We start from the raw sequence: 23,318 nt of genomic DNA, 5'->3' as shown, positions 1-23,318 counted from the left end.
TTGTTGTAAGGCTTGTGAACATTGGAGAGCAAAACTACCTGTAGCTTCCTTCATGTAAAGACATAAAAATGGAATCCATGAGTTCATCGGACTCTGGGTAACTAGATAAAATGATAGTATCATTTTTTAAGTTAAAAGACTTTGCAGATATAGTTAATATTGACTAATTTGCCTTGTGACATGTCCCTGTTGTGTCTGCACTCTCAAATCAAATGTTATTTGTCACATGCGCCAAATACAACAGGTATTAGGTGTGCTTACCCAAGGATCAGTACCCTTTGGATTCCATTTTAGCCTGAAATGACCCAAATCTAAATGTAGCTCGGGACCTGAAGCAAGGGCAGTGCTTTTCCCTGCGGTTCATTTTCATGCCAGCCAGGTAGGCAATGCTCCTGTTATAAAGAGAAGCAATGTGCTTAATATTAGGAAAGTTGAGGAATAAATATAGTAGGCCTAGCCTATAGAAAGCTGATGGGATCCTCCTCTTTTTAGTAGAGGCCATCACTCTGTTCTCACGCAATTGCATAGCCTATGAAAGTTTTGCGCAACACAAACTTTAATGTTTGATTAGATTTTCCACAACATTTGCATTGATGTCAGAGAGATTAGAGACAGAATGCAGAGTACCACAGTTAGCAAGTTTGGTAGGCTACTAATGACCATCAGCTAAACGATCACTTTGAACTTGACCGCCGGTGTGGAGGTAATTTGGTCACCGTAACAGCCCTATAACCCACCGGTTGGAAGTTCACTGAGGCATTGCAACGACAGCAGCGAAGAAGTGAAATGAGAATGGGAGCAGCAAACTAGCTGGTTTTCCACCACCAAAGACCTCCTTCAAGACGATTGGACAAGAGATCCTCATGAATCTGGTTGAGTGAACGCCAAGAGTGTGGAAAACTGTAAAAGCAAATAGAGGCTACTTTGAAGAATCTAAAATATATTTATATGTGTTTAACACTTTTATTTGTTTACTACATGATTCCATATGTGTTATTTTATATAGTTCTGATGTCTTCACTATTATTCTACAACGTAGAAAATAGTAAAAAGAAAGAAAACTCAACTTCTGACCGGAACTGTTGCCTTGAGGTATAATATTCTGCCCACATGAATTCATTTATAAAGGCCATAAAAATATTAGTCATACAGGGTTTAATGAAAAATCATTAAAACATACACATTTAATAAGAGACTCATGAACACAATCATTCAATGCTTCCCCGGCGAGCCACAGCTTCCCCGGCGAGCCACAGCTTCCCCGGTGAGCCACAGCTTCCCCGGTGAGCCACAGCTTCCCCGGCGAGCCACAGCTTCCCCGGCGAGCCACAGCTTCCCCGGCGAGCCACAGCTTCCCCGGCGAGCCACAGCTTCCCCGGTGAGCCACAGCTTCCCCGGCGAGCCACAGCTTCCCCGGGAAACTCAGTGTATTTCAGCCTCACACAGACGAAAGAGTAGCGGAGGAAGGAGTTCGCTGCAGTGTTCGCTGTAAAATGTTAGGCGCTGTGGCAGTGCTTCGGGTTCTGGGGTTATGTTCTGGGAGTCGTGTTCTCTCCTTGTGCCTCAGTCTCTGCCCTCTCTGTGTCCATGTATGCCTGGACAGACCTCCACAGAGCTTTGATGTTCCCCTCTCCGAACCCTGACGCACCTCTCCTCTCGATTAGCTCCAGGAAGAAGGTGTCCTCTGAGAAGATGGGCTGGGTGAACGCCTGGAGCAGGTATCTGTTTAGAGGGAATGAGAAGATGGGCTTGGTGAAAGATGGGTGAACACCTGGAGCAGGTATCTGGGAATGAGAAGATGGGCTGGGTGAACGCCTGGAGCAGGTATCTGGGAATGAGAAGATGGGCTTGGTGAACGGCTGGAGCAGGTATCTATTTAGAGGGAATGAGAAGATGGGCTGGGTGAACGCCTGGAGCAGGTATCTATTTAGAGGGAATGAGAAGATGGGCTGGGTGAACGCCTGGAGCAGGTATCTGTTTAGAGGGAATGAGAAGATGGGTGAACACCTGGAGCAGGTATCTGTTTAGAGGGAATGAGAAGATGGGTGAACACCTGGAGCAGGTATCTGTTTAGAGGGAATGAGAAGATGGGCTTGGTGAACGCCTGGAGCAGGTATCTGTTTAGAGGGAATGAGAAGATGGGCTTGGTGAACGATGGGCTTGGGTGAACGCTGGAGCAGGTATCTGTTTAGAGGGAATGAGAAGATGGGCTTGGTGAACGCCTGGAGCAGGTATCTGTTTAGAGGGAATGAGAAGATGGGCTTGGTGAACGCCTGGAGCAGGTATCTGTTTAGAGGGAATGAGAAGATGGGCTTGGTGAACGCCTGGAGCAGGTATCTGTTTAGAGGGAATGAGAAGATGGGCTGGGTGAACGCCTGGAGCAGGTATCTGTTTAGAGGGAATGAGAAGATGGACTTGGTGAACGCCTGGAGCAGGTATCTGGGAATGAGAAGATGGGCTGGGTGAACGTCTGGAGCGGGTATCTGGGAATGAGAAGATGGGCTGGGTGAACGTCTGGAGCGGGTATCTGGGAATGAGAAGATGGGCTTGGTGAACGTCTGGAGCAGGTATCTGGGAATGAGAAGATGGGCTTGGTGAACGTCTGGAGCAGGTATCTGGGAATGAGAAGATGGGCTTGGTGAACGTCTGGAGCAGGTATCTGGGAATGAGAAGATGGGCTTGGTGAACGGCTGGAGCAGGTATCTGTTTAGAGGGAATGAGAAGATGGGCTGGGTGAACGCCTGGAGCAGGTATCTGTTTAGAGGGAATGAGAAGATGGGTGAACACCTGGAGCAGGTATCTGGGAATGAGAAGATGGGCTTGGTGAACGGCTGGAGCAGGTATCTGTTTAGAGGGAATGAGAAGATGGGCTGGGTGAACGTCTGGAGCGGGTATCTGGGAATGAGAAGATGGACTGGGTGAACGCCTGGAGCAGGTATCTGTTTAGAGGGAATGAGAAGAGAGGAAAACATAGGTTAGATATATTGGGTAGCTTCGACCTCAGTCAGTCAGTAAAAGGACACTGGGTGTCTCACTTCCTTGAAGGTGGTTTCTGATCATCATTAGAAAACATTTATACTCCGACTGACCGGTCTCGACACTCTGACCTCTACACTCTGACCTCTACACTCTGACCTCTACACTCTGACCTCTACACTCTGACCTCTACACTCTGACCTCTACACTCTGACCTCTACACTCTGACCTCTACACTCTGTGTTGTGATGAAGCAGAGCAGTAGACATACTGCGGTCTCATCAGAGCTGAAATAAAGTACTATATTGAAAACCCACGACAGTCTTTAAGGAACACTAGCATTTGATACCTACAGGCTAATGAATCTGGTACCTTTTCTTCTGCATGTCCGTAGTCTGACAGGAGGGGTCAGTCTGGACCTGGCGCAGGTCTGTGTCCAGGAGGATGCTGTGCTGAGACAGCATCTGGGGGTCGTAACCTGCGTCCTCCATCTCCTGCTGCTTACCCACCTGCCACAGGACAAGACACAGGGGTCAAAGGGCACAGTGGTAGTAGACGTAAGGAGCCTCAGTCAGTAAAAGGACACTGGGTGTCTCCCAAGGAGCTGTAAGTCCTGGGACGCGTCCTCAACGTCGTGGAGAGGATATCCACCAACAACACCAACAGTTTTCAATCACGCTACAACTTCCTGCTTCCAGTAAACAACTTCCTGTCGTGTTCAATCACGCTACAACTTCCTGCTTCCAGTAAACAACTTCCTGTCGTGTTCAATCACGCTACAACTTCCTGCTTCCAGTAAACAACTTCCTGTCGTGTTCAATCACGCTACAACTTCCTACTTCCAGTAAACAACTTCCTGTCGTGTTCAATCACGCTACAACTTCCTACTTCCAGTAAACAACTTCCTGTCGTGTTCAATCACGCTACAACTTCCTACTTCCAGTAAACAACTTCCTGTCGTGTTCAATCACGCTACAACTTCCTGCTTCCAGTAAACAACTTCCTGTCGTGTTCAATCACGCTACAACTTCCTGCTTCCAGTAAACAACTTCCTGTCGTGTTCAATCACGCTACAACTTCCTACTTCCAGTAAACAACTTCCTGTCGTGTTCAATCACGCTACAACTTCCTGCTTCCAGTAAACAACTTCCTGTCGTGTTCAATCACGCTACAACTTCCTACTTCCAGTAAACAACTTCCTGTCGTGTTCAATCACGCTACAACTTCCTACTTCCAGTAAACAACTTCCTGTCGTGTTCAATCACGCTACAACTTCCTACTTCCAGTAAACAACTTCCTGTCGTGTTCAATCACGCTACAACTTCCTACTTCCAGTAAACAACTTCTTCCTGTCGTTTCAATCACGCTACAACTTCCTACTTCCAGTAAACAACTTCCTGTCGTGTTCAATCACGCTACAACTTCCTACTTCCAGTAAACAACTTCCTGTAATCAACAACTTCCTACTTCCAGTAAACAACTTCCTGTCGTGTTCAATCACGCTACAACTTCCTACTTCCAGTAAACAACTTCCTGTCGTGTTCAATCACGCTACAACTTCCTACTTCCAGTAAACAACTTCCTGTCGTGTTCAATCACGCTACAACTTCCTACTTCCAGTAAACAACTTCCTGTCGTGTTCAATCACGCTACAACTTCCTACTTCCAGTAAACAACTTCCTGTCGTGTTCAATCACGCTACAACTTCCTGCTTCCAGTAAACAACTTCCTGTCGTGTTCAATCACGCTACAACTTCCTACTTCCAGTAAACAACTTCCTGTCGTGTTCAATCACGCTACAACTTCCTACTTCCAGTAAACAACTTCCTGTCGTGTTCAATCACGCTACAACTTCCTACTTCCAGTAAACAACTTCCTGTCGTGTTCAATCACACTACAACTTCCTACTTCCAGTAAACAACTTCCTGTCGTGTTCAATCACGCTACAACTTCCTACTTCCAGAAAACAACTTCCTGTCGTGTTCAATCACGCTACAACTTCCTACTTCCAGAAAACAACTTCCTGTCGTGTTCAATCACGCTACAACTTCCTACTTCCAGTAAACAACTTCCTGTCGTGTTCAATCACGCTACAACTTCCTACTTCAGTAAACAACTTCCTGTCGTGTTCAATCACGCTACAACTTCCTACTTCCAGTAAACAACTTCCTGTCGTGTTCAATCACGCTACAACTTCCTACTTCCAGTAAACAACTTCCTGTCGTGTTCAATCACGCTACAACTTCCTACTTCCAGTAAACAACTTCCTGTCGTGTTCAATCACGCTACAACTTCCTGCTTCCAGTAAACAACTTCCTGTCGTGTTCAATCACGCTACAACTTCCTACTTCCAGTAAACAACTTCCTGTCGTGTTCAATCACGCTACAACTTCCTGCTTCCAGTAAACAACTTCCTGTCGTGTTCAATCACGCTACAACTTCCTACTTCCAGTAAACAACTTCATGTCGTGTTCAATCACGCTACAACTTCCTACTTCAAGAAAACAACTTCCTGTCGTGTTCAATCACGCTACAACTTCCTACTTCCAGTAAACAACTTCCTGTCGTGTTCAAGCACGCTACAACTTCCTACTTCCAGTAAACAACTTCCTGTCGTGTTCAAGCACGCTACAACTTCCTACTTCCAGTAAACAACTTCCTGTCATGTTCAAGCACGCTACAACTTCCTACTTCAAGAAAACAACTTCCTGTCGTGTTCAATCACGCTACAACTTCCTACTTCAGAAAACAACTTCCTGTAGATGTTCAATCAGCTACAGAGGACTGTTTACTTCCAGTGAACAACTCCATGTACCACAATGCATTCCAGGGCATCTCACAGACCCAGTGTTTCATTCACAACTTAGAGACGGACGGACACGAGTGAGAGACGGGCGGACATGCGTGAGAGAAACGGACGGACATGAGTGTTCAAGACGGACGGACATGCGTGAACAACGGACGGACATGAGTGAGAGACAGACGGACATGCGTCCAGAAACGGACGGACTGAGTGTTCAAGACGGACGGACTTCCTGCGTGAGAGACGGACGGACATGCGTGTTCAGATCGGACGGACATGCTGAGAGACGGACGGACATGCGTTCCTGAGACAGACGGACATGAGTGAGAGACAGACGGACATGCGTGAGAGAGACGGACGGACATGAGTGAGAGACGGACGGACATGCGTGAGAGACGGACGGACATGAGTGAGAGACAGACGGACATGCGTGAGAGACGGACGGACATGAGTGAGAGACTTCCGGACATGAGTGAGAGACGGACGGACGGACATGCGTGAGAGACGGACGGACATGCGTGAGAGACGGACGGACATGCGTGAGAGACGGACGGACGGACATGCGTGAGAGACGGACGGACGGACATGCGTGAGAGACGGACGGACGGACATGCGTGAGAGACGGACGGACGGACATGCGTGAGAGACGGACGGACATGCGTGAGAGACGGACGGACATGCGTGAGACGGACGGACATGCGTGAGAGACGGACGGACATGCGTGAGAGACGGACGGACATGCGTGAGAGAGACGGACGGACATGCGTGAGAGAGACGGACGGACATGCGTGAGAGAGACAGACGGACATGCGTGAGAGACAGACGGACATGCGTGAGAGAGACGGACGGACATGCGTGAGAGACGGACGGACATGCGTGAGAGACGGACGGACGGACATGCGTGAGAGACGGACGGACGGACATGCGTGAGAGACGGACGGACATGCGTGAGAGACGGACGGACGGACATGCGTGAGAGACGGACGGACATGCGTGAGAGACAGACGGACATGCGTGAGAGACAGACGGACATGCGTGAGAGAGACGGACGGACATGCGTGAGAGACAGACGGACATGCGTGAGAGAGACAGACGGACATGCGTGAGAGACAGACGGACGGACATGCGTGAGAGACAGACGGACATGCGTGAAGGAGATTGTAGATTATGAAAAGTGCTATAAAAAGTTAAATAAATGTATAATTAATAGGTGCAATCAATATGGTAGAAGCTCCACCCTGCTCTCTGATAGGCTAAGTGGAAGTTTCACCATATTGCTTATACCAATCAAATCCTCTAGGGCAGGGGTGTCAAAGTCAAATGGACGGAGGGCCAAATAAAAAATTTAGCTACAAGCCGGGGGCCGGACTGTTCGAATGTTCATTGAAAAATTTTTAAATGACGCATATAGTCTAGTGAACCTAATTGAACCTACTGAAAACCTAACAAATATATTCCAATATGATCAGATAAATAAAGCAATATTTTCTTATGGCTCTGTCAGTAATCTTTAATTTTCAACAGACACAAAAGACAAATTTCCTTTATATAAAAATCCCCATAACATGAACATTAAATGAAAGAAACCGGTATTCAAGGCACCATCAGTAGCCTATATTTTCTATTTTAGCAAAAGTGGGCTAAATTTACTTCAAAGAAAAAAACAATAATAGCAATTTTCTATCATCCACTCAACTGAAATATTTTTAAAATATAATTGGATTGAAATACAATAAAATAAAGTGCAAAAATCTATTAATCAAAAACAACACTTTGTTTAAGGAGAAGTAACATGCAGTGAAAACAAATATTAAACTTTAACTTTTAAACTTGAACTGAGTAAAAACTCTAAATATGTGATTGCACAGTAATGTTCACTTGTTTGAGGTTGAGGGTGATACTTGGTGGTGTCCCATCTTTTCCACAAGTTCATCAATGTTCGGGGTACTCTGAGCTGAGGAAATCCTCAGAATTGAGTGGAGGTGTTCAGCAGTAAGTCGACTTCTGTGTGATGTTTTGTTCAAGTTCATCAAAGAAAACAGTTGTTCACACAGGTATGTGCTGCCAAACATAGACAACGTTTGAGCAGCCTGGATGCGCAGCTGGGGCATTGTGTCGGGAGGAAACGGGCGGACTCCGCAGCACCCACTGCTGCATATTTTGCCCTCAGTGCATCATTGCATTGGAGGTCAATCAACTCCATTTGGAGGTTTGGTGGTGAGCTTTCCACGTCAACAGCAAATGGGTTACCGAGCAGTTCCAACCTGCTTTTTTGTGCTTCAAAGTCAGCAAATCGGCGTCGAAAGTCAGCGGCAAGCATACCTATTTTATCAGCCAACTGTGCGCTCGGGAACGCACTGGTAGAGAGCTTCTCTTTCATGGTCTGGCAGCTGGGAAAGTGGCTCAAATTTTCTTTCCGCATCTGCGTCTCCCACAGAGTCAGTTTGGTTTTAAATGCCTTCACTGTACTGTACATATCAGAGATGACACGATCCCGACCCTGCAGCTGCAAGTTCATTGCATTCAGATGACTCGTAATGTCACACAGAAAAGCCATTTCACACAGAAACATTTCGTCTCGGAGTTGTGTTGTGTCTTTCCCTTTGCTGTCCAAGAACAGACAAATCTCCTCACGAAGACATCTTTGAAGCACCTTTCCCTGGCTTAGCCATCGCACCTCTGTGTGATAAGGCAAATCACCATGCTCCGTTTCTAACTCCGTCAGAAATGCCTTGAACTGGCGGTGATTCAAACCTTTGGCTCTGATAAAGTTAACTGTGCGCGTGATGATGCTCATTACATGCTCCATTTTCAAGGCTTTACCGCACAACGCTTCCTGGTGTATGATACAATGATAAGCTGTCAGCTCACCTGTCGCGTTTTCCTCTTGCATCTTTTCCCGTATCTTCGCCACCAGTCCGCTCCTTTGTCCACACATCGCAGGTGCTCCGTCGGTTGTCAAACCCACGAGTTTTTCCCAAGGCAGCTCCATCTCATTTACACATCTTGACACCTCTTCATACAAATCATGCCCCGTAGTTGTGCCATGCATAGGACGTAAAGCCAAAAACTCCTCTGTCACGCTTAGGCTGGAGTCCACTCCGCGGATGAAAATTGACAACTGGGCAATGTCAGAAATGTCGGTGCTCTCATCCACAGCCAAGGAATATGCAATGAAATCTTTTCCCTTTTCACAAGCTGCTCTTTTAGATTGATGGACAACTGGTCTACTCTCTCGGCAATGGTGTTTCTGCTCAGACTCACATTTAAAAAGAGTTGCCTTTTTTCTGGGCAAACTTCGTCACAAACTTTAATCATGCAGTTTTTGATGAAATCCCCCTCCGTAAATGGCCGGGCTGATTTAGCGATCTCTTCTGCCAAAATAAAACTGGCCTTGACAGCAGCCTGGCCTTGTGATTTGGCTTTTTGAACAGAGCCTGTCGAGATTTGAGGCCTCGTTTTAATTCCTCTGCCTTTTGTAGCCTTTGTTCCATGTCCATATTCTTGTTTTTGTCCGCGTGTTTCGTTTCATAATGCGTGTCGTCTCAGATTATACTCTTTCAGTACCGCCACACTTTCTCCACACAGAAGACACACAGGTTTTCCAGCTACCTCCGTGAACAAATACTCCGACTCCCACCTTGTTTGAAACCCCGGTTCTCAGTGTCCACCTTCCGTTTTGCCATTTTTGATGGGTATCTGAAAGTTAATTTTACTGTGATGCTGACAACTGCTGTGCCAATAAATATTGAAATGAAGCAGCCTACTGCTCGGTGCGTCACCGTTGCATTGTGGGAAATGTAGTATTGGTGCGTGTAAAAGATCTGCGGGCTGCCGGCTTGCTGCGGTCTGCGGGCCGGTTCTAATAATAAATCAAGATCATCCCAGGGGCCGTAAAAAACCTTCTCGCGGGCCGGATGTGGCCCGCGGGCCTTGACTCTGACATATGTGCTCTAGGGGTTCCGTTTGGGGGATGATTGGGTGCCATGGGTGCCATTGGGTGCCATGGTGACGGAGTGAGACAAACCTCGGTGTAGTAGGCAGGAGGAGGAGAGAAGAAGTGGACTCCTGCCCGGCCCATGGTCTGTGCTGTGGACACGATGTCCTGTGTGTACAATCCAATGTGCTGGATCCCTGGGCCTCCGTGCTGCTCCAGAAAGGTGTCCACCTGGTTACTGCCTGAAACAGACACCATTCAGACACCATTCAGACAGAGATAGACACCATCCAGACCGAGATAGACACCATCCAGACCGAGATAGACACCATCCAGACCGAGATAGACACCATCCAGACCGAGATAGACACCATCCAGACCGAGATAGACACCATTCAGACCGAGATAGACACCATCCAGACCGAGATAGACACCATCCAGACCGAGATAGACACCATCCAGACACCATTCAGACCGAGATAGACACCATCCAGACAGAGATAGACACCATCCAGACCGAGATAGACACCATTCAGACAGAGATAGACACCATTCAGACAGAGATAGACACCATCCAGACAGAGATAGACACCATTCAGACCGAGATAGACACCATTCAGACCGAGATAGACACCATTCAGACAGAGATAGACACCATCCAGACCGAGATAGACACCATCCAGACCGAGATAGACACCATCCAGACAGAGATAGACACCATCCAGACAGAGATAGACACCATTCAGACAGAGATAGACACCATCCAGACCGAGATAGACACCATTCACACCGAGATAGACACCATTCACACCGAGATAGACACCATTCAGGTCTCGGCAGGTGGTAATTCATTATAATGAAAATTGGTCATGGGTAAATGCATTGGCTCTTTCTCTCAATCCATCTATTCCTCACATCGTCTCTCCTAACTAGAGGTTGACACCGGAAACAGGACACCCGCAGGATGTCTTCATCGAACAGCCCCTCCCTCCTACAGTACCCTGGCTAGACTAGCATGTCTTCATCTAACAGCCCCTCCCTCCTACAGTACCCTGGCTAGCATGTCTTCATCTAACAGCCCCTCCCTCCTACAGTACCCTGGCTAGACTAGCATGTCTTCATCTAACAGCCCCTCCCTCCTACAGTACCCTGGCTAGACTAGCATGTCTTCATCTAACAGCCCCTCCCTCCTACAGTACCCTGGCTAGACTAGCATGTCTTCATCTAACAGCCCCTCCCTCCTACAGTACCCTGGCTAGGCTAGCATGTCTTCATCTAACAGCCCCTCCCTCCTACAGTACCCTGGCTAGACTAGCATGTCTTCATCTAACAGCCCCTCCCTCCTACAGTACCCTGGCTAGCATGTCTTCATCTAACAGCCCCTCCCTCCTACAGTACCCTGGCTAGACTAGCATGTCTTCATCTAACAGCCCCTCCCTCCTACAGTACCCTGGCTAGACTAGCATGTCTTCATCTAACAGCCCCTCCCTCCTACAGTACCCTGGCTAGGCTAGCATGTCTTCATCTAACAGCCCCTCCCTCCTACAGTACCCTGGCTAGACTAGCATGTCTTCATCTAACAGCCCCTCCCTCCTACAGTACCCTGGCTAGACTAGCATGTCTTCATCTAACAGCCCCTCCCTCCTACAGTACCCTGGCTAGACTAGCATGTCTTCATCTAACAGCCCCTCCCTCCTACAGTACCCTGGCTAGCATGTCTTCATCAAACAGCCCCTCCCTCCTACACCCTACCCTGGCTAGACTAGCATGTCTTCATCTAACAGCCCCTCCCTCCTACAGTACCCTGGCTAGACTAGCATGTCTTCATCTAACAGCCCCTCCCTCCTACAGTACCCTGGCTAGACTAGCATGTCTTCATCTAACAGCCCCTCCCTCCTACAGTACCCTGGCTAGCATGTCTTCATCTAACAGCCCCTCCCTCCTACAGTACCCTGGCTAGACTAGCATGTCTTCATCTAACAGCCCCTCCCTCCCTCCCTACAGTACCATGTCTTCATCTAACAGCCCCTCCCTCTACAGACCCTGCATGACTTCATCTAACAGCCCCTCCCTCCTACAGTACCCTGGCTAGACTAGCATGTCTTCATCTAACAGCCCCTCCCTCTCCTACCTACAGTACCCTGGCTAGACTAGCATGTCTTCATCTAACCCTCCTACAGTACCCTGGCTAGACCATGTCTTCATCTAACAGCCCCTCCCTCCTACAGTACCTTCATCTAACAACAGTACCCTGGCTAGACTAGCATGTCTTCATCTAACAGCCCCTCCCTCCTACAGTACCCTGGCTAGCATGTCTTCATCTAACAGCCCCTCCCTCCTACAGTACCCTGGCTAGACTAGCATGTCTTCATCTAACAGCCCCTCCCTCCTACAGTACCCTGGCTAGACTAGCATGTCTTCATCTAACAGCCCCTCCCTCCTACAGTACCCTGGCTAGACTAGCATGTCTTCATCTAACAGCCCCTCCCTCCTACAGTACCCTGGCTAGCATGTCTTCATCTAACAGCCCCTCCCTCCTACAGTACCCTGGCTAGACTAGCATGTCTTCATCTAACAGCCCCTCCCTCCTACAGTACCCTGGCTAGACTAGCATGTCTTCATCTAACAGCCCCTCCCTCCTACAGTACCCTGGCTAGCATGTCTTCATCTAACAACAGACCCTCCCTCCTACAGTACCCTGGCTGGCATGTCTTCATCTAACAGCCCCTCCTTCCTACAGTACCCTGGCTAGCATGTCTTCATCTAACAGCCCCCCCTTCCTACAGTACCCTGGCTAGACTAGCATGTCTTCATCTAACAGCCCCTCCCTCCTACAGTACCCTGGCTAGCATGTCTTCATCTAACAACAGACCCTCCCTCCTACAGTACCCTGGCTGGCATGTCTTCATCTAACAGCCCCTCCCTCCTACAGTACCCTGGCTAGCATGTCTTCATCTAACAGCCCCCCCTCCTACAGTACCCTGGCTAGACTAGCATGTCTTCATCTAACAGCCCCTCCCTCCTACAGTACCCTGGCTAGCATGTCTTCATCAAACAGCCCTTCCCTCCTACAGTGCCCTGGCTAGCATGTCTTCATCTAACAGCCCCTCCCTCCTACAGTACCCTGGCTAGACTAGCATGTCTTCATCTAACAGCCCCTCCCTCCTACAGTACCCTGGCTAGACTAGCATGTCTTCATCTAACAGCCCCTCCCTCCTACAGTACCCTGGCTAGACTAGCATGTCTTCATCTAACAGCCCCTCCCTCCTACAGTACCCTGGCTAGCATGTCTTCATCAAACAGCCCCTCCCTCCTACAGTACCCTGGCTAGACTAGCATGTCTTCATCTAACAGCCCCTCCCTCCTACAGTACCCTGGCTAGTGCCCTGGCTAGACTAGCATGTCTTCATCTAACAGCCCCTCCCTCCTACAGTACCCTGGCTAGGCTAGCATGTCTTCATCTAACAGCCCCTCCCTCCTACAGTACCCTGGCTAGCATGTCTTCATCTAACAGCCCCTCCCTCCTACAGTACCCTGGCTAGACTAGCATGTCTTCATCTAACAGCCCCTCCCTCCTACAGTACCCTGGCTAGACTAGCATGTCTTCATCTAACAGCCCCTCCCTCCTACAGTACCCTGGCTAGGCTAGCATGTCTTCATCTAACAGCCCCTCCCTCCTACAGTACCCTGGCTAGACTAGCATGTCTTCATCTAACAGCCCCTCCCTCCTACAGTACCCTGGCTAGCATGTCTTCATCTAACAGCCCCTCCCTCCTACAGTACCCTGGCTAGACTAGCATGTCTTCATCTAACAGCCCCTCCCTCCTACAGTACCCTGGCTAGACTAGCATGTCTTCATCTAACAGCCCCTCCCTCCTACAGTACCCTGGCTAGGCTAGCATGTCTTCATCTAACAGCCCCTCCCTCCTACAGTACCCTGGCTAGACTAGCATGTCTTCATCTAACAGTCTCTCCCTCCTACAGTACCGTACCCTGGCTAGACTAGCATGACTTCATCTAACAGTCTCTCCCTCCTACAGTACCGTACCCTGGCTAGACTAGCATGACTTCATCTAACAGCCCCTCCCTCCTACAGTACCCTGGCTAGACTAGCATGTCTTCATCTAACAGCCCCTCCCTCCTACAGTACCCTGGCTAGACTAGCATGTCTTCATCTAACAGCCCCTCCCTCCTACAGTACCCTGGCTAGCATGTCTTCATCTAACAGCCCCTCCCTCCTGAAGTACCCTGGCTAGACTAGCATGTCTTCATCTAACAGCCCCTCCCTCCTACAGTACCCTGGCTAGACTAGCATGTCTTCATCTAACAGCCCCTCCCTCCTACAGTACCCTGGCTAGCATGTCTTCATCTAACAACAGACCCTCCCTCCTACAGTACCCTGGCTAGACTAGCATGTCTTCATCTAACAGCCCCTCCCTCCTACAGTACCCTGGCTAGACTAGCATGTCTTCATCTAACAGCCCCTCCCTCCTACAGTACCCTGGCTAGACTAGCATGTCTTCATCTAACAGCCCCTCCCTCCTACAGTACCCTGGCTAGACTAGCATGTCTTCATCTAACAGCCCCTCCCTCCTACAGTACCCTGGCTAGCATGTCTTCATCTAACAGCCCCTCCCTCCTACAGTACCCTGGCTAGACTAGCATGTCTTCATCTAACAGCCCCTCCCTCCTACAGTACCCTGGCTAGACTAGCATGTCTTCATCTAACAGCCCCTCCCTCCTACAGTACCCTGGCTAGGCTAGCATGTCTTCATCTAACAGCCCCTCCCTCCTACAGTACCCTGGCTAGACTAGCATGTCTTCATCTAACAGCCCCTCCCTCCTACAGTACCCTGGCTAGGCTAGCATGTCTTCATCTAACAGCCCCTCCCTCCTACAGTACCCTGGCTAGACTAGCATGTCTTCATCTAACAGCCCCTCCCTCCTACAGTACCCTGGCTAGCATGTCTTCATCTAACAGCCCCTCCCTCCTACAGTACCCTGGCTAGACTAGCATGTCTTCATCTAACAGCCCCTCCCTCCTACAGTACCCTGGCTAGACTAGCATGTCTTCATCTAACAGCCCCTCCCTCCTACAGTACCCTGGCTAGCATGTCTTCATCTAACAGCCCCTCCCTCCTACAGTACCCTGGCTAGCATGTCTTCATCAAACAGCCCCTCCCTCCTACAGTACCCTGGCTAGACTAGCATGTCTTCATCTAACAGTCTCTCCTCCTACAGTACCGTACCCTGGCTAGACTAGCATGACTTCATCTAACAGCCCCTCCCTCCTACAGTACCCTGGCTAGACTAGCATGTCTTCATCTAACAGCCCCTCCCTCCTACAGTACCCTGGCTAGGCTAGCATGTCTTCATCTAACAGCCCGTCCCTCCTACAGTACCCTGGCTAGACTAGCATGTCTTCATCTAACAGCCCCTCCCTCCTACAGTACCCTGGCTAGCATGTCTTCATCTAACAGCCCCTCCCTCCTACAGTACCCTGGCTAGACTAGCATGTCTTCATCTAACAGCCCCTCCCTCCTACAGTACCCTGGCTAGACTAGCATGTCTTCATCTAACAGCCCCTCCCTCCTACAGTACCCTGGCTAGACTAGCATGTCTTCATCTAACAGCCCCTCCCTCCTACAGTACCCTGGCTAGACTAGCATGTCTTCATCTAACAGCCCCTCCCTCCTACAGTACCCTGGCTAGCATGTCTTCATCAAACAGCCCCTCCCTCCTACAGTACCCTGGCTAGACTAGCATGTCTTCATCTAACAGCCCCTCCCTCCTACAGTACCCTGGCTAGACTAGCATGTCTTCATCTAACAGCCCCTCCCTCCTACAGTACCCTGGCTAGGCTAGCATGTCTTCATCTAACAGCCCCTCCCTCCAACAGTACCCAGGCTAGACTAGCATGTCTTCATCTAACAGTCTCTCCCTCCTACAGTACCGTACCCTGGCTAGACTAGCATGACTTCATCTAACAGCCCCTCCCTCCTACAGTACCCTGGCTAGACTAGCATGTCTTCATCTAACAGCCCCTCCCTCCTACAGTACCCTGGCTAGACTAGCATGTCTTCATCTAACAGCCCCTCCCTCCTACAGTACCCTGGCTAGCATGTCTTCATCTAACAGCCCCTCCCTCCTACAGTACCCTGGCTAGACTAGCATGTCTTCATCTAACAGCCCCTCCCTCCTACAGTACCCTGGCTAGACTAGCATGTCTTCATCTAACAGCCCCTCCCTCCTACAGTACCCTGGCTAGCATGTCTTCATCTAACAGCCCCTCCCTCCTACAGTACCCTGGCTAGCATGTCTTCATCTAACAGCCCCTCCCTCCTACAGTACCCTGGCTAGACTAGCATGTCTTCATCTAACAGTCTCTCCCTCCTACAGTACCGTACCCTGGCTAGACTAGCATGACTTCATCTAACAGCCCCTCCCTCCTACAGTACCCTGGCTAGGCTAGCATGTCTTCATCTAACAGCCCCTCCCTCCTACAGTACCCTGGCTAGGCTAGCATGTCTTCATCTAACAGCCCCTCCCTCCTACAGTACCCTGGCTAGCATGTCTTCATCTCACAGCCCCTCCCTCCTACAGTACCCTGGCTAGACTAGCATGTCTTCATCTAACAGCCCCTCCCTCCTACAGTACCCTGGCTAGCATGTCTTCATCTAACAGCCCCTCCCTCCTACAGTACCCTGGCTAGCATGTCTTCATCTAACAACAGACCCTCCCTCCTACAGTACCCTGGCTGGCATGTCTTCATCTAACAGCCCCTCCCTCCTACAGTACCCTGGCTAGACTAGCATGTCTTCATCTAACAGCCCCTCCCTCCTACAGTACCCTGGCTAGGCTAGCATGTCTTCATCTAACAGCCCCTCCCTCCTACAGTACCCTGGCTAGACTAGCATGTCTTCATCTAACAGCCCCTCCCTCCTACAGTACCCTGGCTAGACTAGCATGTCTTCATCTAACAGCCCCTCCCTCCTACAGTACCCTGGCTAGACTAGCATGTCTTCATCTAACAGCCCCTCCCTCCTACAGTACCCTGGCTAGGCTAGCATGTCTTCATCTAACAGCCCCTCCCTCCTACAGTACCCTGGCTAGACTAGCATGTCTTCATCTAACAGCCCCTCCCTCCTACAGTACCCTGGCTAGGCTAGCATGTCTTCATCTAACAGCCCCTCCCTCCTACAGTACCCTGGCTAGACTAGCATGTCTTCATCTAACAGCCCCTCCCTCCTACAGTACCCTGGCTAGCATGTCTTCATCTAACAGCCCCTCCCTCCTACAGTACCCTGGCTAGACTAGCATGTCTTCATCTAACAGCCCCTCCCCCCTACAGTACCCTGGCTAGACTAGCATGTCTTCATCTAACAGCCCCTCCCTCCTACAGTACCCTGGCTAGCATGTCTTCATCTAACAGCCCCTCCCTCCTACAGTACCCTGGCTAGCATGTCTTCATCTAACAGCCCCTCCCTCCTACAGTACCCTGGCTAGACTAGCATGTCTTCATCTAACAGTCTCTCCCTCCTACAGTACCGTACCCTGGCTAGACTAGCATGACTTCATCTAACAGCCCCTCCCTCCTACAGTACCCTGGCTAGGCTAGCATGTCTTCATCTAACAGCCCCTCCCTCCTACAGTACCCTGGCTAGCATGTCTTCATCTAACAGCCCCTCCCTCCTACAGTACCCTGGCTAGACTAGCATGTCTTCATCTAACAGCCCCTCCCTCCTACAGTACCCTGGCTAGCATGTCTTCATCTAACAACAGACCCTCCCTCCTACAGTACCCTGGCTGGCATGTCTTCATCTAACAGCCCCTCCCTCCTACAGTACCCTGGCTAGCATGTCTTCATCTAACAGCCCCTCCCTCCTACAGTACCCTGGCTAGCATGTCTTCATCTAACAGCCCCTCCCTCCTACAGTACCCTGGCTAGACTAGCATGTCTTCATCTAACAGCCCCTCCCTCCTACAGTACCCTGGCTAGCATGTCTTCATCTAACAGCCCCTCCCTCCTACAGTACCCTGGCTAGCATGTCTTCATCTAACAACAGACCCTCCCTCCTACAGTACCCTGGCTAGACTAGCATGTCTTCATCTAACAGCCCCTCCCTCCTACAGTACCCTGGCTAGACTAGCATGTCTTCATCTAACAGCCCCTCCCTCCTACAGTACCCTCTGGCTAGCATGTCTTCATCTAACAGCCCCCCTTCCTACAGTACCCTGGCTAGACTAGCATGTCTTCATCTAACAGCCCCTCCCTCCTACAGTACCCTGGCTAGCATGTATTCATCGAACAGCCCCTCCCTCCTACAGTGCCCTGGCTAGCATGTCTTCATCTAACAGCCCCCCTCCTACAGTACCCTGGCTAGACTAGCATGTCTTCATCTAACAGCCCCTCCCTCCTACAGTACCCTGGCTAGACTAGCATGTCTTCATCTAACAGCCCCTCCCTCCTACAGTACCATGGCTAGACTACCATCAAGCAGCCTGAAGCAGCATAGCTAAACCCCCAACAACTTTACCATCAAGCAGCCTGAAGCAGCATAGTTAAACCCCCCAACAACTTTACCATCAAGCCCAAGCAGCATAGCTAAACCCCCAACAACCTTACCATCAAGCCCAAGCAGCCTGAAGCAGCATAGCTAAACCCCCAACAACCTTACCATCAAGCCCAAGCAGCCTGAAGCAGCATAGCTAAACCCCCAACAACTTTACCATCAAGCAGCCTGAAGCAGCATAGCTAAACCCCCAACAACTTTACCATCAAGCCCAAGCAAGCCTGAAGCAGCATAGCTAAACCCCCCAACAACTTTACCATCAAGCCCAAGCAGCCTGAAGCAGCATAGCTAAACCCCCAACAACTTTACCATCAAGCCCAAGCAGCCTGAAGCAGCATAGCTAAACCCCCAACAACTTTACCATCAAGCCCAAGCAGCCTGAAGCAGCACAGCTGAACCCCCCAACAACCTTACCATCAAGCCCAAGCAGCATAGCCAAACCCCCAACAACTTTACCATCAAGCACAAGCAGCCTGAAGCAGCATAGCTAAACCCCCAACAACTTTACCATCAAGCCCAAGCAGCCTGAAGCAGCATAGCTAAACCCCCAACAACTTTACCATCAAGCCCAAGCAGCATAGCCAAACCCCCAACAACTTTACCATCAAGCCCAAGCAGCCTGAAGCAGCATAGCCAAACCCCCAACAACTTTACCATCAAGCCCAAGCAGCCTGAAGCAGCATAGCTAAACCCCCAACAACTTTACCATCAAGCCCAAGCAGCCTGAAGCAGCATAGCTAAACCCCCCAACAACTTTACCATCAAGCAGCATAGCTAAACCCCCAACAACTTTACCATCAAGCAGCCTGAAGCAGCATAGCCAAACCCCCAACAACTTTACCATCAAGCCCAAGCAGCCTGAAGCAGCATAGCTAAACCCCCAACAACTTTACCATCAAGCCCAAGCAGCCTGAAGCAGCACAGCTGAACCCCCCAACAACCTTACCATCAAGCCCAAGCAGCATAGCTAAACCCCCAACAACTTTACCATCAAGCAGCCTGAAGCAGCATAGTTAAACCCCCCAACAACTTTACCATCAAGCAGCCTGAAGCAGCATAGTTAAACCCTCCAACAACTTTACCATCAAGGCCAATTGTTTGCATTTTAACTAAACCCCCGTGACATTTTAGGTGAAGAATGAAACAAAAATAGATCGACTTGTGCTGTACTGTCGATGTGTGCAGAGAGTCCCTGGTTCGAGTCCAGGTAGGGGCGATGAGTGGGACGGAAGCAACACTGTTACACCTACAGTCAGAACATTTAACTACAATTAGACAATACAACCACATATCACAGTCGCAATATTACATTATTTGTAATAGTCCTTAAACATAATAGCCTACATATTTCTGCGCACGGGATGGACTTTTATCAGGAAGGGACAGGACAGTTCTGGGGTTATAGAACTGTTGCCGGATCAGGACAGTTCTGGGGTTATAGAACTGTTGCCGGATCAGGACAGTTCTGGGGTTATAGAACTGTTGCCGGATCAGGACAGTTCTGGGGTTATAGAACTGTTGCCGGATCAGGACAGTTCTGGGGTTATAGAACTGTTGCCGGATCAGGGCAGTTCTGGGGTTATAGAACTGTTGCCGGATCAGGGCAGTTCTGGGGTTATAGAACTGTTGCCGGATCAGGACAGTTCTGGGGTTATAGAACTGTTGCCGGATCAGGACAGTTCTGGGGTTATAGAACTGTTGCCGGATCAGGACAGTTCTGGGGTTATAGAACTGTTGCCGGATCAGGACAGTTCTGGGGTTATAGAACTGTTGCCGGATCAGGACAGTTCTGGGGTTATAGAACTGTTGCCGGATCAGGACAGTTCTGGGGTTATAGAACTGTTGCCGGATCAGGACAGTTCTGGGGTTATAGAACTGTTGCCGGATCAGGACAGTTCTGGGGTTATAGAACTGTTGCCGGATCAGGACAGTTCTGGGGTTATAGAACTGTTGCCGGATCAGGGCAGTACAGGGGGAAATATTTTTGTTGGCAGGACTGAATGTTCATTCCCGTGTCAACCTCTACTCCTAACCTCCTCAAATCCTATTAAAAGATGAGGGACCTTTGACCTTCTCTTCCAAAACAGGTGAGAAAGAGGAGAAGAGAGGATTTGAGGAAGCACGGAAAAAACAACATTTTAAGCTGTATAACTCTCTGAAAGTGATGACCTTGGTCAGGCAGCGACTCCGCAATGACAAACTTGCAGTCGGGTTGTTTGTCATCTGTGAAGGGAAGCTTTATTCCGGTTTGGCTGCATTTCCAGTACTCCATGGCTGTGAGACGCAGTCCAATGCCCTCCGTGTTCAGAACATAGCCCTCATCCACATCCTCATTACTAAGGGAAAACAGACAGAATCCATTTATTTATTATTTGTAAAAAGATGGAGAAAAAAAAACACTTACAGAAAGAGCATCTATTTGTCTTCATTGTTAATCCCATAGACATGCTATTTAATTAGTATTAAAAATGCCTAATTATAGGGTTTATCTTTATAGCGTAGCCTGGGTACCAAACCCAGTTTGTACTATCATTCCACATGTTTGGCTTATGACACAGAGTGGCGTGACAGCACTAACTGGTCTGGTGCCCAACCAAAACAACAACAAAATGTTCTATACTCACAATAACTCACAGTAACTTTCATTCATATTACATTCACTGCATCCGTTTGTGATTGAGATGCATGATCAATCATCATCTAACAATTCATTATTTTCAAATTGCTGAATCATAATTTAAAAAAATAATTGAAAGCCACTTAACCTGTCAATGAAGAACCTGTGGAAGCCAAAGTGCCTCTCATACCAGCTCATCACTTGCGGTGTGCACCGTCTCGGACAAGCATAGGTGATGTGATCAAAATGAGTGACTGGACAAGAAGACTCTGTACTCTCAGACACCGGTGTGCCGTTTTCCGTCACGTTTTCAACCTCCTGAAACCCGGGTAAGAAACTCCCCTTGTATTTACTCGTGTCAATGAGCGTGTGGTTCACATTTCCCACGATTGATTTGACGACTGAATAGGTGACAATCCCTTTCTCGTCACACACCTCTGTCGGAGGCACCAAGAAATCGCAGCCAATGTTGCGAAGGGACTTGAATGACCTTTCCACGTTTTCTACTTCGAAACAGACGTTAGACGCGGTGTCGACGGAATAGTGTGGGTTGACATCGTAGAGACATTTCGGATCCTTGTCGTTCTTTATCCCGGTTTGAATGTTGCTCTTGCTCGACAGTGTTACTCCATTCAATGGTCTTTCATTGACGACGAAAACTGCCGCTCCTTTCCTGAAAGCCAACTGTTTAGACTTCTCCGTCAACCTCGCAACAAATAAATTAAACTTAAATTTAGAAACAAGTTCATACGCTATTTTATCCACGTTTGTAACGTGAAGTGAAATGTGGTGCAACCGGCTCAAGGAGGCTGCCATCTTGTTATGACGGTAGACTGGCGCGTGTGCGTGTCGTAGATAATTGTTTCAGAAATATAATACTCTCAGAAGAACTTTTGAATTTCAAAGTAGACTTTATTAATACAAGTAATTAAAAGCCGTGCTGGTCCGCGGAATAGCCGCCGCTTCTTAGCACTGGCTTTGCTTTTATACATACATAGTATTTGTCTACGTCACATATGTAAATAAAGTCCCTCCCCCTTAGTATCTGCTTTTGGTTACAACGATGGCAGAACTCTTTCCATGTTCTAAAAATAATGTATGTACTGCATGCCTATGTTTTACGTGTGTAGTAGAAAAATTGGTTCAAATATGACACAATGAAGAACTTTGAATTCAATTATAGACTTTTAATACAAGAGTATGACAAGCCGGAGAGCCCCCGCGGGACCCACCCCTTTTCCAGAGCCCTGGCCCCAGTATTTATCCACATATTGCATATGAGCCCATCCCACATGTAAAATGAGTTTACATTCCAATCCGTGCATCCTGCTTGTTCAGCTCAATAATGCTTATCCCTGCTTTCAGATTATCAGATTATAATGAGGACAAGACCTTTGCTTTGTTCCTGCTGAGGGAGAGATTATATACATGATTTAATTATATACATGATTTGATAACAAAAGAGAAAAAGGTACACTTATGGGTTCTGTTCTGGTAAAATGCATTCTGTATTGTATAGGGCAGGAAGAAGTTAAAGGTCATAGGGGACACTAAAAATGCAGACACATAGACGCTTAGGCTAGCTGGACAGTCAATGACTAACTGATGGATTGCCTGGGGACGGGGTCGGCCAGGTGACTAACTGATGGATTGCCTGGGGACGGGGTCGGCCAGGTGACTAACTGATGGATTGCCTGGGGACGGGGTCGGCCAGGTGACTAACTGATGGATTGCCTGGGGACGGGGTCGGCCAGGTGAATAACTGATGGATTGCCTGGGGACGGGGTCGGCCAGGTGACTAACTGATGGATGGCCTGGGGACGGGGTCGGCCAGGTGACTAACTGATGGATTGCAGGCATCGGTCACATCACAGGGGAAACACAAGTCTGTTTGACCTTAGATAACCATATGAAGAGCAGGGGACCAGAACAGATGGGAACCCTAAAGCTACATGAGATGAAAGACACATACAATAGGGACACAGAGTTAATTACAGGGTCTGAGCACAGGCCACAGGAAGGGGGGGGATGTAAATTATTATCTTTAGGTCAAAGGAAGGGTCTTGACATCATATAATCTGTCCGAAAGCAGATGTGGGCGTTACTGGGCTGAACAAGCAGGACGTAAAGATTGGAATGTAAGGGTATTTGCATTGGGGGATGAACTGATAATGTATGCAAGGAGATAAAAAGGAGAGCGAGAGCTCTGGAGGGGGTGAGTCCTGTGGGTCCCGTGAGTCCTGTGGGTCCCGTGAGTCCTGTGGGTCCCGTGAGTCCTGTGGGTCCCGTGAGTCCTGTGGGTCCCGTGAGTCCTGTGGGTCCCGTGAGTCCTGCGGGTCCCGTGAGTCCTGCGGGTCCCGTGAGTCCTGTGGGTCCCGTGAGTCCTGTGGGTCCCGTGAGTCCTGCGGGTCC

At 49.0% G+C, this 23,318-nt stretch overlaps 1 protein-coding gene across 1 annotated transcript; it reads right to left on the bottom strand.

The window, feature by feature from the left end:
- Positions 1-1,080: 1,080 nt before the first annotated feature.
- LOC118382840 (4-hydroxyphenylpyruvate dioxygenase-like protein) lies at positions 1,081-21,820 on the bottom strand. Its single transcript, XM_052504623.1, has 5 exons — positions 21,055-21,820; positions 20,459-20,625; positions 9,807-9,958; positions 3,349-3,485; positions 1,081-1,722 (listed from the first exon to the last, which is right to left on the bottom strand). Exons 1-5 carry the CDS (start codon positions 21,720-21,722, stop codon positions 1,530-1,532), a joined length of 1,317 nt encoding a protein of 438 aa, XP_052360583.1. The 5' UTR covers positions 21,723-21,820; the 3' UTR covers positions 1,081-1,529.
- Positions 21,821-23,318: the final 1,498 nt, after the last annotated feature.

Source organism: Oncorhynchus keta, unplaced genomic scaffold (assembly GCF_023373465.1).
Source record: "Oncorhynchus keta strain PuntledgeMale-10-30-2019 unplaced genomic scaffold, Oket_V2 Un_contig_19903_pilon_pilon, whole genome shotgun sequence".
NCBI lineage: Eukaryota > Metazoa > Chordata > Actinopteri > Salmoniformes > Salmonidae > Oncorhynchus > Oncorhynchus keta.
The sequence above is the reverse complement of the archived record's forward strand: the minus strand, read 5'-3'. Positions and strand labels throughout refer to the sequence as shown.

Bases quoted from the DNA above. Each gene is read 5' to 3' on its own strand.
- LOC118382840 (XM_052504623.1), bottom strand. From the start codon at position 21,722: ATGGCAGCCTCCTTGAGCCGGTTGCACCACATTTCACTTCACGTTACA. The intron at 20,626-21,054 runs GTTAAGTGGCTT...GTTTTCCCTTAG, and splicing joins CACAGGTTCTTCATTGACAG to TAATGAGGATGTGGATGAGG. The intron at 3,486-9,806 runs GTTTGTCTCACT...GTCCTGTGGCAG, and splicing joins CTCCTGCCTACTACACCGAG to GTGGGTAAGCAGCAGGAGAT.